General features: G+C 36.2%; 1 protein-coding gene across 1 annotated transcript in view; it reads right to left on the reverse strand.

Moving 5' to 3' along the window:
- MYLK4 (myosin light chain kinase family, member 4) overlaps window positions 1–15,611 on the reverse strand; it is a 138,979-nt gene that overhangs the window by 39,397 nt on the left and 83,971 nt on the right. Inside the window, exon 2 of the mRNA XM_006888749.1 lies at window positions 3,002–3,077. Coding sequence (XP_006888811.1) covers window positions 3,002–3,077 — 76 coding nt within the window. The remainder of the gene's footprint in view (window positions 1–3,001; window positions 3,078–15,611) is intronic.

Here is a 15,611-nt window from a genome sequence, read left to right on the forward strand (position 1 = left end):
AGCCATTTATCTTTGCCACATTTTTCCGGAATTTCAGGTACAGTATTGTGATAAACAGTACTTGTACATCTATGTAAATCACTTTTTTAAAAAATTTAATAATTAAAGGAAAAAGATAATTTTTATTAAAAATGCTTCCGCTTAGTTATTATAATGTAGTTCAAAATCGAAAGATTTTACAAAGCTATTTGTTGTTAGTATTTGTATAATCTAAGAAATATTACATTTAAGCAAAATACAACTCCCTTTAAAATTAATAACAAATACTACTAAGGCTTCTGTCTGATCTAATATTGTAGGAGGCCTATAGGTGAGGAGAGGGGATTGCACAATGAGCTACCACACTGGATGATGCCAACACTAGTAATGCCACTGTTCCAGGTCTTGCTCTCTGTGGGTCTGAATCCCTATAGTGGACTTCTGGGACTTGTCCTTGCATCATTCCTTGGCTTCTCCAACTTCCTATATCTCTTTAAACACACACTTTCCCTTTGCATCCATTATCTCTATTCTGCTCGTCTATTGTCCTGATTGATGAAGCACTCCTCTATCGATCAACGCTTAATGAGAACAGAATAGTAGTATGTTTTGAATTCTGTCAAATATCCATTGTGGAATTTTCTGAGAGTTGAGAACAGAGTATGTTGGTAGCAGCAAACATAGAGTAACAAAGAAGCACCTCAAAAATAGAATCCAATTTTAGTTCTCAAACTGTCAAGAGGAAAAATTGTAGAAGCTCAAAGTCTTAGAACTAACACTTGTTTAGAATAGTATTTTTTGAGCAGAGGAGAGGTTTGTGATAGAGCTGAATATGTCAACCTTTCAGGAGCACATGGAACCACTGCAACTTCATCATGGACTCTAGACTCTATGGAGATGTGATGGGTAGGGTCGACCAGCATCCAGAATGAGTGTCCTAAAGACTTCATTGGCAACCTTTACAAAGTAATCATGTGGTAATTCCTAATCAATCTGTTTCCTTCACTTTCACTTTTATGGAACAGAGAAATGATACTATTAAAGCAAAATAGACAAAGTAGTTATCACCCAGGATATTAACAGCAGTGGGAGTACATCTTTATTAGTGAAAAAAACTCACTAAATTTAGTTTCTCAATAGCTCCTGACCTTAATAAATACATCCTTACAGTAGTAGACTTTCTTAGAAATTAGTATTATTTATAACTCTTGGAGAATTAGACTTTTCCATCATTGTTATTATGTACCATAGAATTAGAACCTACACATAACTGACCCTCTGTCAGATTCTCAGAGGCAGTAAATTACACAAAAAGAGAGTGCCTACCCTTCTCTTACACAACAGCTTGTGGGTTCGAACCATGTACCTTTGGGTTGATATCACAATTTCTTACCATTAAACCACTATGGCTCCCTTCTTCATCATTAGACTTCAATATAGTATTTTTCAAGTTTAATGTGAATTCTGTTTAAAATATTTGAAATAGATCAGAGGTATTTTGATATTACTGGTTCTACATGGACACTGTAGCTCATCATAACCTAGCATAATACATTTTAATTGACTAAAAATTACTTAAATTTATAAGTAAAATATTCCAAATCAGGACAAAAGTCCTCTAATAACCTACTCTTTATTCAATTCTCACAATATTTGTGGGAGATGGTACATTTATCATGCACAATGAGGGTACACACTTTTTAAACAGTAAGCTTTAACAGGTAAATCTCTTCTTTAATTCTTGATTTTAGAAATGGTGTTTCCCTGTTGCTAAAAATAAAATCTTTTCATCTGATCATTTAAAAACACTCAGTCATATGACTAATAATCATTGGTTTTGTCCACTATTTGGTACTAAAAATTACAAAACAATAAGCTGCCTAAAAATTTCTTAAAAAAATAAGCAAATATGCCCAAAACTATCTGTTGAATTGTCAATTACTGTTGAAAAATTTGCTTCTGTCATCATCTGATACAGTGGCATATTAAGCCCTAAACTGTTGGAGCACACAATCTATAAATTCTACCTTTCACAGAATTCATAACCCCTAGTTTCATGAACATAGAGCTTACTGTTTGAACACTTGTCCCATGGAAACTCTTTTGCTTGATCTTTGTTTCCCTTGACTGTTTCCCCGCCGTCATCTTCCTTAAAATGAAGCCCATTTTTCTCTCCTTTGCACATCAGTCTTTCATGTCTATCCACAGCAACTTGCTTCTCTTCTCTAACACCCTCCTCTTCTTGTCTTCTCTCTGTGCATAAAATTTCTCTTCCATCTATATTCTTTCCATGTTCTATGGAATTTCTTGGAGCAAAGTCTTCTCCCTCATCTTGCCATCTTTCTGAAGAAAATATCCCAAGATTTCTTTGAATTAGAGAGGTCTTGGTCTTCTCTACATTTTTCTTGTTGAGCTCATCAATCTTTTCTTTTGCTGTAGAGGGCTGGTTCTGTGAAGATCTCTCTAGAAAGCACAGAACACAAAAGATTTTCATGTAGATAATATTGGCTAAATGATATCTCTATTCAGCATTCTCTTGAGTTCACTGACAACTGAATTCCTAAAGATTTTCTTGTTGTAAGTAAAACTTAATATTAAGACCTATACTAAGTTCACTGACAATTGAGTTTCTAAAGATTTTCTTATTTGTAACAAAAAGCAAATCCAATCCCCAGCCACCAAGTTAGTTCTGACACATAGAGACCCTCTATCAAGTATCTGACATTGTAAATCTTCATGAACGGGGACTACCCATCTTTCCCTCTCATAGTGGTGAGTGGATTCCAACAGCCAACTTTTCGGTTAGCACCCAACTACGATATGCGCTATGTCACCAGGGTTCCTTTGTAATCAATGGAACCCAGAGTCAATGAAATTGAGGCATTCAAAATGCACATCTCTCTCACATCTGAGCTTTGTGAACATGCAAATTCCCCTGAACAATAACACAAGTAGGGCAAAAAAGAGCATTAATGAAAAAGTTCTCCAAATCCATAATTATCTTGTCTTCAAGAGATATTACCTGTGAGGGCTGAGGTCCTTTTGCTTGTGACAGATGTTTCGTTCAGGCCTGAATGGGACCACATCTTCTCTTTACCCTGTGAGTACACAATGAGGAACCAAGGTCACATACTGCATCAGAAGTTGGTGGGTTTTTTTTTTCCATTTCAGCTCAATTGACGATGAGAGCTTGGTAATTCTCTCTTGCCAGGGCTTTCCTGTGCATTAAAGGATACTGAGCAACACCCTTGGCCTTTACTCACTAGCTGCCCGATGTGACAACTACAATGTCTCCAGAGATTGCCAATTTTCCCCTGAGGATAAAACTTCCTTCCTTTGAGAACCAGTGCCTTCCCCTTCGAGAAAAAGGAGACTCACATAAGCTTATTTTTACATAAGAGCAGATCCACTGCTTGCAAACAGATGGGCCCTTTCCTGAATAGATAAACATTCTACTCAAAACACTGGTAGATCTGAACTAGTTTAGCAAATCCTTTAAAAATATTAGGTAAAATATAAATATTAATCCAATGCCCCCAAACCATCACAAATCCTGAAGTTATATATTTATTATAAATGAAATTTTAGATGCATAAAGAATCAGTCTTCCTTCCTTACCCCACTTCTAAACAGAAGAATAAAGTCCAACTTTTTTTGCCTTGTTTTTGTGTTCTGTTGGGTTGGAAGTGACCCATAGCTGACCTTCCAGTGGGTTTTCAAAAGCAGTAAATCGCACTGGAGGAGATTGTTCTTTTTTCTCCCACAGAGCAGGTATATTTGAACTGCCTGCCTTTGGGATTACAGTGCAGTTTCTTGCTAGGCTACCAGAGTTCCCCAGAGTTTTTTGTCTTAAGGAGATTTTATTGTTGTTAGGTGGCCCCGAGTGGAGTACAACTCATAGTAACCCTATGAACATCAAATAGATTTGAATCTTGCTGTATCTTGTGCCATCCTCACCGTCTCTGATATATAAGAGCACATTATTACAGTCACTGTGGCAATCTATTCTGTTAAGGGTTTTCCTTTCTTCTGCTGAGGCTCTACCTTTTTCAGTATTACGTCTTTTTACCAGGACTGGTCCCTTTTGACAACATACCCAAAGTATATGAGGCAAAGTTTCACCCTCTTTGCCTCTGAGGAGCACCCTGGTGGTACTTCTTACAAGACAGATTTATTTGTAATTTTAGTATTCCATGCTATATTTAATACTCCTCACAATTACTACAATTCAAAGACTTCTTCAGTCATCCTTATTCATTGTTTAAATTTCAGATGCATAGAAACAACTGGAAATGCTATGGCTTGAATCAGGTACACCTCAGTCTTTAAACTTGCTCTTTAGCACTTTGAAGAGGTCCTTAAAAACACCCCAAGAGATAAGAAAGATTAGGAGAGAAGGACAGAAAACTAACAAGCAAACAAATAGGTCAGAAAACAAATAAGCAGAATGAAGAAATAGATATTTATTAGCCAAAAGACTAGAATTAACATGGACAGGGGCAAAAGGAATGAAAAAACTCATTTAAGTACAATTTTGAAAGTATTCATTCATTGCTGTTGATTCAGAACTGACTCATAGCTGACTCACTAGTGAATTTTCAGAGACTATACAACCCATTGGAGGAGATTGCTCATCTTTCTCTTGCAGATTAGCTAGTGCATTGGAACCAACTGCCTTTAGATTGGCAGCACAACTCTTTATCCATTAGACTACCAGACCCAAATTAGATGCATAAGAAAATTTAAATACACTTTTAATAAAATTTCGATTATAAGATATCTTTAATTTTGTCTTTCACTGCTTCTTTTTTGAAGTGAAAACTCCTGGTGGGTAGGAATTGTGCATGGAGGTTTCTTTTGTATTTGTATGGACACAGTTGTAAAAGCATATGTGACCTAGTAATGAAAACTGGTGTGCATTGTCAAGGTCATTTAATCAAAATATTTGGTTATAGGAATCTTTGGGGTGCTGATGGAACAATGTCTCTCTCAGGCCACTGGAGTATCCAGCAGTGAAACGGGCACACACTGTGAATTCGTTCTTGGACTCCAACAGTCTGACTGCACCTATGAGAGAAGCTGACAATTCTGAGGAATATCAGAAACCAGATTCCAAGTGAGAGTTTTAAAAAAACATTTTCCATTATACCACATATGTTTTATCAATTAAAGAATGGAGAAGGCATTTAGTATTTGCCATAGGAAAAACAGCAACCAGAATGCTCCTTGGAGGCAAGGATTGTGTATCTTCATCTCATATATTTTGGGCATGTTGGTAAGAGGGGTTATTCTGGGAGAGGGACATCATACTTGGAGAGGCAGAGGGTTAGCAAAGGAGAGGAAGATCCTCATTGAGATAGACTGACACAGTGACTGTTGTGTGTCAGAGATGATGAGGATGACATAGGGTAGGACAGGGTTCAGAGCTATTCTTCATAAGGTTGCTATGAGTCTTACTAGATTTGAGGATACCTAACAACAGTAACTGATGTCACATAATACTGACAGCTAGAGAAACTTTGAATTAGACCATTTGTACCATCAACTCCTGTTACTCTAGATTGTTTCATAGGTGCCATGACATGTATGCTCCCCTACCCACAAGCTTGGAATGACAAGAATAACACCAGAAATGATAAATGTTTATTTTAGTCCCTGGTTCTTCCCTGTCTCAGGAAGTGCAACTAAAGCTATCTATAAGGAATCATCTCCCAAACTATTTCCTCTTCCTCATCACCCACCAAAGGGCAAGTGTGGGAAAATTAATTTAAAGTCTACCACCTTGGAGACCAAAAACTTACTCCTTAAATAGTTCTTTTTAATACCGTTTTTTATTTTAATTGTAATTTTTACAAAAATTTACAAAAAAGTTGGATTTGCATTCATTCATGCTGCACATTTTACCCACTTTCCCCTTCCCGCTCCCCGTTTTCTTTTTTTATTCATCCATTGTTGCACAATTACTTCCATTCCACCCCCCCCCCAGTCCTCTTTGCAATGCACCTCTTATTCTGGGCTATTATTGTACATACAATTTCTAAATGCCTAATCATATATTCCTTTTGAACAGTTTTTTCCTTTATATATTCTAATGAAGTATTCATTATTTATCCCCTTTTGTCAAACGTGTCTTAAAACACATCTAGAGGGTAAAAGAAAAAGCCAGTGTTTAGAATCATGTTTCATAATCCTCTGCCCCAAAACTTCCTGACCAACTTGGCTACTTGGCCAAGTTTTAATAATGAAAAGTGATTTAATTTCCACAGAGGTGGGGGTGAGCAGAAAGGAGAGGTCTCTGGCTGAGAAACAAGTCCTGCTATCAGGTCAACCCGATTCACAAAGACCTAGTAGGTCAGAATGGAACTGTACTCCACAGAGTTTTTTCTTCCCTGGTATCTCTGGTTTGGCAGCTAAGTGTGTTAACCATTTGTTCCAGCCAAAGAAGCCCTCAGGGTAGATATGTGCAGCACTTCACACAAAAGTATGAAATGCATAAACCATGATACACACTTACCATCATTAGGGTTCTGTAACCAGAAAAGTAAATGAGCACTTCAAAACTTCTGTGATGAACTTTCTGAGACATTGCAGTGGGGCATGTGTGTGTGTCCTTTAATTTCAAATGCAGGTATAAATAGAATTGTAGCTCCTTTATGTTCACTTGTTTAAAATGAGTCTCAGTGAAATTCTTCTTTCATACTACACAAGGCTAAGCCTTGGAATGTTTTTACAAGAGGTTTACAGTGTTTTTTCATCACCTAATAAAACTCTTTGATTTCTTCCCACCGCAGACAGTTTTATAAGCATTCATTTCACAGTGTTCTTGGTATGCTTTTTAATTTTTATATTGGGTTCACTTTTATCACTCAATCTCCTGTCTCCTGGTGTGCACATAAGCAGCTGAGCTTCAGTTCATCCTTGCCCTGCGGCAAGCTCAGAGAGGCGGGTGGGCTGGCAGGGGGGAATGCTCTGGGCACAGCATTCCCCATTAGGTCATGTGTGGTCCTGTGGGCTATAAGGGACCTCCTGAGAGCCTAGGCTGTAGACTAACTGATTTCCAATGTTATCTTGGGCAAAATATGTAACTTCCTAATGGTCTCTACCTTTCCACGTCTTCCTCTCAACAGGAAATGCTGTAAACACATTACAAAGCAAAACAGCTTTAAAAAAAGCTCTGGAAAGCAAGATGATGAAAGGTATTTTTTAAAAAAATCTCTGAATTTGGAATATGTAATACAAACCAAATTAAAAATAAAATTATTAGTAATTTGTATTCCCAATTTATATCTACTTTTTCTATTCCAAGTGAGTCCAGGGGCCAGCAGCAACAATCTCTGGGAGAGCCTCTTAGACACATATTCTCAGCCCCTCTTCATAGCCCATCCCATGAACATCTACTTGATAACCAATTCCATGTGGCCCCTGCCTCTATCTGCAAAATATCTGAAGATCAACTGAGTATTTAGGTGAGCTCAAAAGGAAGACAACAGAGAAGAGAGGAAAGAGCCAAGACAAGGTTAAGTTGGTCTGGCCTCTGGGTGCCCTGGAACGGAGTAGTCTGTAGAAAAGTCCTGTGTAATTTCTCAGGATATCCAGAACCTGGAGACCAGCCAGGAGGTCAAGTCCCTGGCCAGAGCTCAGAGTAAAGAATGCATAACTTGGTAGTATATACCTAGATCTTTCCACTAATCTCTAGGATTTTGAGGTTGTTAGATTTCAGACTTTAGAAAAAAAAAAGCACCATTAAATTGTAAATAAGCAATGAAATTACACTGAGCTTTAAAGAATATATTTTGATTGATTCCACATAAAAAACATAATTAGGGTTAATACAAGTGCTGTAACTTGGTTTCTATAAAGATGATCATCAGTTTTAAGAAAACTAAATAAATGTGCTTTTCATTTAATCCAGTTATTCCACACTTCAAGAAGTGGACTACATGAAGAGGGCTGTGGCAGCAAGGTCAGAGGAAGTTTTATCAACAGCCTGCATTAAGCAGATGACATAATCTTGCTTGCTGAAAGTGAAGAGGACTTCAATACTTACTATAGAAGAAAAAAGACTACACCATTCAGTATGGATTATATCTCATCAAGAAAACAAAAATCTTCACCACTGGAACAACAGGCAACATTATGATGATGGAGAAAAGACTGAAATTGTCAAGAATTTCTTTTTGCTTGGATCTATGATCAATACTCAAAGTAAAGGCAGAGGAAAAAAAATCAAAAGACTGTTCCTTTGGAAACATCTGCTGTCAAAGACCTTTTCTGAGTGCTAAAGAGCAAGAATGTCAATTTGAAGGCCAAGGTGCACCTGTTCCAAACCATGATCTTTTCAATTACTTCCTAAGCATCTAAAACTTGGGCAACAAATAAAGATCACAGAAGAATCATTGCCTGTGATTTGTAGTGTTGGAAAAAACACGTTGTGCTGGTAAAATTAGAGGGTCAGAGATGAATCAGTACACCCTAAAAAGACAAATTGACATAGTGACTGTAACAATGCATGGAGAGCTCAAGCGTATTAGATATGGGGAGGAATATGCAGGAGAGGACAAGGTTCATATCTGCTGTTCCTAGGGTTAGTATATATTGTAATCAACTTATTGGTGCCTAACAACAATAACAACAACAACAACAAAAAGTGATGTTGCAAGAAGCTGTACTACAATCCCAGAGGTACACAGTTCAAATCCACCAGTTGCTCTGGTGGAGAAGGAGGGCAATCTTCTCCTGTACCTGTCAGATTCAATTTGACAGTACACACAAACAAAAATAATAAAGTTAAAAATTTTTTAATGATGTTGTAAACTGTGCAATTTTAAAATACCATCAGGATCACCCCAGGTGAACAGATCTCTGGCAACCTGCTTTAAAAATAGTTCAGTGAAAATTTTATGCATCACAAAATAACACTAATGAGGGCTGGAACCACCTAGGTTATAAGGTACTCAGAATATACATTGACTTCAACAATGGACTGGAACACACCAGTGATCATAAAGATGGTGCAGGGCCAGGCAATACTTGTTCTGTTGAATGTGGAGTGCCAACTCACTGACAACTAACAATTCAAAACTCAGTTCAAAAAAGTTTTCCATTTGTGAACTCCTCCTTGAATCATTTCCCTTCCATGCCCTTACATTCTTTTGCTTTTGCTGAGGATGTATCAACAACACATTTATCATATCATGCTAGAATTATTTTGCTTGGTGTCTGACTCCATTTGGATCTCTCATTGATTCCAGAATTTAATCTGACTTCTGGAATATGGCAAAAATACATTGGTTGAGTGATAGATTGAGTAATGAGAGGAAGGGACAGAAAATGATGTTAAGCACTGAGTGTCTCACATACCTTTTATTATATCTTCCTTAAATCAGGCTTTGTTGTGCAGCCCCATATTCCTATTTTGTCATAAATATAATTTTCTTTGTAATTTGAATTGTTTTACTCTATTCTTTAAAGAAAATGTTCACCACTTTCTGATATTCAGTAGAATTTTAAATATGTTTAACTAATAACATCCACAGTGTGTGTTAGCAAACCACTTTATCATTTGGTAACATTCTCAAGAAATGGCTAATATTTAATGAAAATCAGAATAACAATTTCCATAGCATTTATTTGCTTAATTTTGCATTAACCTAAAATTTATAGCTTATAGTTCTACATTAACCATAAGAGCCTTAATATATTGTACTGTATTAGCACAGAGAATACATATGAAGACAGAAGAAGAAAAGACCAAAATGGATGTCAGAAGAGACTCTGAATATTTCACTAGAGCACTGAGAAGCCAAAGAAAAACAGAGAAATCAAGAATTTAAGGAGCTGAATAGAAGATTTCAGAGGGCAGTACAGGAAGACAAAGTATTATAATGAAATGTGCAAAGAACTGGAGTATAAAAACCAAAAATGTTGTACTCGCTTGGCATTTTTTAAGCTGAAGGAACTAAAGAACAAATTCAAGCCTCAGGTTAAAATACTTAAAGATGCTATGGGCAGCATATTGAATGATCCAGGAAACATTAAAAGATGGAAAGAGTATATGGAGTTACTGTACCAACAAGAATTGGAGAACACAGAAGTATTTCAAGAAACAGCATATGATCAAGAGGCAATGGTGATGAAGGAGGAAAGTCAGGCAGCTCTGAAGGACATGGAAAAAAATAAAGCCCCACGAATTGAAAGAATACCAATTGACATATTTCAACAAACAGATGGTGCCCTGGATATGCTCACCAGTTGTGCCAAGAAATCTGGAGGACAAACTACCTGTCCAACTGACTGGAAGAGATCCACATTTATTCTCATTTCAGTAAAAAAAAGGTGATCCAATAGAGTGTGGAAATTATCATAAAATATCACTCCTATCACACACAAGCAAAATCTTGCTGATGATTATCCAGAAATGACTGAAAAAGTCCATTGACAGAGAGTTTACCAGAAATACAAGCTGAGTTTAGAAGAGTCCATTGCATTAGAGACATTATTGCCAATTTCAGATGGATCTTGGCAGAAAGTAAAGAGTACCAGAGGAATGTCTTTCTGTGTTTCATTTACTCGGTAAAGGCATTTGACTGTGTGGATCACAACAAATTGTGGTTAACCTTGAGGAGAATGGGAATCCCAGAACACTTGATTGTGCTAATGTGAAACCTATACTTGAATCAGGAAGCAGTCCTCAGAACAGAGTAGGGAAACATTGCATGGTTCAAAAACAAGAAAAGAGTGTGTCAGGGATTCATCCTGTCTCAATACCTTTCAATTTATATGCAGAACAGATCATTCGGGAGGCTGGGCTTTATGAGGAAGAATGCAACATCAGGATTGGAGGAAGACTCATCAACAACGTACATTATGCGGATGACACAACCTTGCTTGCTGAAACTGAAGAGGACCCAAAGCATTTGCTGCAGAAGGTCAAGGACTGTAGTCTTCAATATGGATTAAAGATCAACATCAAGAAGATTCTCACCCCTGGGTCAATTGCCAGCACCATGATGGATGGAAAAGAAATTGAGGTTGTTAACAGTTACCGCTTGCTTGGCTCCATAATAGACACTTTTGGCATGAGCGCTCAGGAAATAAAAAGACAAATTGCATTAGGTAACAGGAACTTTTCCATAGTACTGAGAAGCAACAATGTCAGTCTACAGACTAATGTGCAACTGATCCAGTCCATAGCCTTCGCAATTACTTGCTATGCATCAGAGAGATGGACAATGACTATGGATGATAGAAGAAGAATTAATGCTTTTGAGTTATGATGTTGGAGAAGATTCTTGAATATACCATGGACTACCAAGAAAACAAATAAGTCTGTCTTGGAAAGGGTGAAACCAAGTATCCCCTTGAAGGCTAGGATTTTGAAGCTCCATCTTACATACTTTGAACATGTGGCCAGGAAGGACAGATTCTTGGAGAAGAACATCATGCTCAGAAGGATGGAGGAACAGTGCAGGAGAGGAAGACCCCAGATGAGATGGATTGATAAAGTGACTAGGACAATGAGGGTAGGTGGATCAGAGTCAGTGAGACTGACTCAGGACAGGGCAGGCTTCAGAGTGATTGTGCATAGGGTTGCTATGAGTCACAGGTGACTCAACAGCAAATGACAACAACATCATTCATGTTGAAATTCATGAAAAATGTTTAGCTATTGTTGCTGCCATATTTTATTTAATTATGTTGTTGTTGCTGTTTTAGTTCATAGGTGTTACTGAGTTGAGTCTGACTCATAGTGACTATATGTACAACAGATCAAACTCCTGCCTAATTTATACTATCCATACTATTTCTACTATGCTTAAATTCATGGTAGCAATCACTGAGTTAATCTATTTCATTGAATGTTTCCTCTTCTTCTCTTACCCTCTACTTTTCCAAACATGACACTCTTTTCCAAGCCCTGGCCCTTCCTGGTAGCATGCTCAGGTTTGTAAGATGAACTTTTTACCATCTTTACCTATAAGGAGTACCCTGGCTGTACTTTTACTAGCACAGATTTGTTTACTATTTCGCACTCCATAATGTAGTCAATAGTCTTGGCCAAAATCAATTCACAGGCATCAATTCTTCATTGGGCTTCCTTATCCATTGTCCAACTGTTGTTACCTTGTCAAATATCAGTTGACCAAAGGTTGAGGGGCTGATTTCTGAACCCCCTATTCTATTCCATTTGTCTATATGTCTGTCATTGTACCAATAACATGTTTTTTTTATTACTATGACTGTATAGTAGGATTGAGATCAGGATTGAGATGCCTCCTGCTTCATTTTTGTTTACAGAAGAACTTTGCTGATCTGGTTCTCCTTTTCAAATGAAATTGGAAATTGCCTTTTCTATCTCCTTGAAAAAATCACTGTGGTATCTATATTAGGATTGTGTTGAATCTAGAATTGTCATTTTTACAATGTTCAGTCTTTGTATCCATGAACAGAGACCATTTTCTTACTTAGGTCTCTGATAGTTTGATAGTTAGACAAAAGACATGAAAATTCTTTTCACAAAGGAGGATATTCAGATGGCCAAGTCACACTTGAGAAAAATGTTAAAAAGCACTAACAATAAGAGAGATGCAAATCAAAACAATAATGAGATACCATTTCACCCCAGCAGCAGTAGCAAAGTTTAACAGGACAGCAAGCAGGAAATGTTGGTGAGGATGAAGAGAAATTGGCACTCTTGTAAACCCCTGGTGGGATTATAGAATAATACAACTTCTATGGAAGGCTGTTGGCATTTCCTCAAAAAGCTGAACATAGAAATCCCATATGACCAGTATTCCACTACTAGGAATATATACCAAGGAATTTATAACTGAGACATGAATGGAGACATGTGAACATATGCTCGTAGCAGCATTATTTAAAATGGCAAGAAAATGGAAACAGTTCAAATGCATATCAACAAATAGACTGATTAAAAAATTGTGCTACAGCCACACAATGGAATACTATGCAGCACTAAGGAATAATGATAAAATAAAATACTATATAATATGAGAGAGTAAGAAAGCCTTATGCTGAGTGACATAACCAGAAATATAAGGCCAAATATTTCATAAGTCTACTATTGTGTAACTGGGCTAAATATGTAAAAATGTTAAAAAGGAGGAGATAAGGGGGCTAGAATCTTCAAAAGGAGAAGGGGAAGTATAGAAAGAGGGTAGAAAAAGAGGACGGTGGAAAAATTAGTGAGATAGCAGGGGTTGGTAGGTGAAGGAGGGGGTGAAAGAATGGGAAAGACTCATTGGAGCTTTGAAAAGACAGAATGATAATAGGAATATATCAATTGTAATTAATTACATAATATATATATGACTTTATAAAACGATGTATTTTAATAATTGCATCAAAACACAAAGTACATATATAAAATACAATCTGTATGAATGACTATATACAAATAAATTTTTTTAAAAAAACAACAAAGATATCAACAAGTTTTGGAAGTAGATCCAAGTAATGTGAAATCCTTAATAATATCAATCTTTTCTCCATTTATGACACTGTTTATTGGTCTAGTTGTGACGAATGTTATTTTCTTCAGGTTGAGGTGTAGTATATAACATAGTCTTTGATCTTCATCAATATGTACTTCGAGTCCTTTTGGTTTTCAGCAAGCAAGGTTGTACCATTTGCAAATCTCTGGTTATTTACAGATTTTACTTCAATCCAGATGTTTCATTCCTATTCATATAGTCCAGTTTCTTGTATTATTTGTTAAGGATACAGATTACATTACACTGACTGATTTTCTTATGTTGAACTGTCCTTGCATGCCTATTATGATTCCCACTTGATCATGATGCTTTCTTTTTTATATGCTGTTGGATTCTGTTGGCTAGGATTTGTTAAAGATTTTTGCATCTATGCTCATGAGAGGTAATTGTAGTTGTTTTTCCTTTTTTATCAGCAATATTCTTATATTTATTGTGATTTTAACAAAAGTTTATAGAAAGATTGAATTTCCATTCATTCTTTGTTGGACATTTTCCTTCCTTCCCCTTCTTTCTCCCTCCCCCTGTTCATTTTGAAATACACATCTTGTTCAGACTGTTGCCATACATAAAATGCCTAAGGTATCAGGGTTATGTTTCCTTCATAGAATGACTCTGGAAGTGTTCCTTCTTTTTCTATACTTTGAAAAAATTTAAGTAGAGTGGAGAGTTCATCTTTGAATGTTTAGTAAGCCAGTGTTGCTGTTTGGGCCAGGGCTTTCTGTTGTTATTGGGATCTTTTTCATTAATTTACTCAATTACTCCTTTGGTGATGAATCTGTTTAAGTGTTCTACTTCCGTTGGTACCAATTTCGGTAGGATGTTGATTTCTAGAATTTGTCCTCTTCCTCTAGGTTTTCGAGTTTGTGGGAAAATAGCTTTTCATAACATTCTGTTATTATCATTTTATGTTTCTGTCATTGTGTCACCTCTTTCATTTCTTACTTGTGTTTTTTTCTTTATTTCCTTTGTTAAGTTGGCCAATATTTATCAATTATATTGACCCTTTCAAAGAAACAGCTTCTGTTCTTGTTGATTTTTTCAATTGTTTTCTGTTTTCTATTGTTCCATCCCTTATATTTATAATTGTTTTTCTTCTAGAGGCTTGAGGGCTAGCTTATTGCTCTTTTTCAACTTTTTGCCATGTTAAGTAGTTTGTTTGATTCATTTTTTTATTATTTTGCTTATTGTTATAAACTGACCAGTAGTGATTAAATGAAGTGCTATTTAGCTTCCACATGGATGCTTTTTTATTCTTTTTTCTCTTGTTCTTAATTTCTAGTTTTATGGTATGTAATCTGAGAATATGTATTGTATTATGTTAATACTTTTGAATTTATTGAGGGTTGATTTTTTGTGGGTTTCCGCCCCCATGTACCTTAAGTGTTTGAAAAGAATGTAAATTGGGTTCCTGGTGAGTGGAGTATTCTTTTACGTCTATGAGGTCAAATTAGCTCATTGTATAGTTTAGTTCTTCTGCATCTTTGTTGAGTTTTGTTCTAGCTGTCCTGTCTTTCCGTGAGAGTGGTGTGTTGAAATCTTCGACTACTATTATGGTGGTGTCTATTTCTTTCTTGAAGTATCTTAACTTTTGTTTTATGTATTTTTCAAGTCTACCATTTGTTGTGTAGATATTAATTAAGGTAGATATTAAATAAAAGCTTCATCTCATTGGCTATCCTTGTTAATGACTCTATTTTCTTGAGCTGCTCTGAGTATGTAATTTTTTTCTTTTATTTTGGAGAATTCATCTATGATATATCTTGATATTTTTCTTTCAGGATCTAATCTGTTTGGGGTCAGCTAGGCTTCTTGAAAATGTATTTTCTCATTTTTAATTATATTTGGAAGGTTTTCTTCTGAAATATCTTTCAGAATTTTCTCAGTGCTTTCCTCTTCCTGTTCTGAAATTCCGATCACTGTATGTTGTTTCATTTTATGTCATTTCATATAATTCTTATGCTTTGTTTTCCCTTCCATCTTATCTCTGCTTTTTCTTCTAGGAAGTTTTACTTTTCATTGAAGATCTTGTCTTCTGACTCACTCATTCCATATTTTATTTCTTCCATTCTTCTCTTTTGTCCCTTTTTCCATATTGATAACTTCTATAATATTCCTCTT

This window comes from Elephantulus edwardii, unplaced genomic scaffold (genome assembly GCF_000299155.1).
Source record: "Elephantulus edwardii isolate Elephantulus edwardi_28Jun2011 unplaced genomic scaffold, EleEdw1.0 scaffold00071, whole genome shotgun sequence".
NCBI classification, from domain to species: Eukaryota; Metazoa; Chordata; class Mammalia; order Macroscelidea; family Macroscelididae; genus Elephantulus; species Elephantulus edwardii.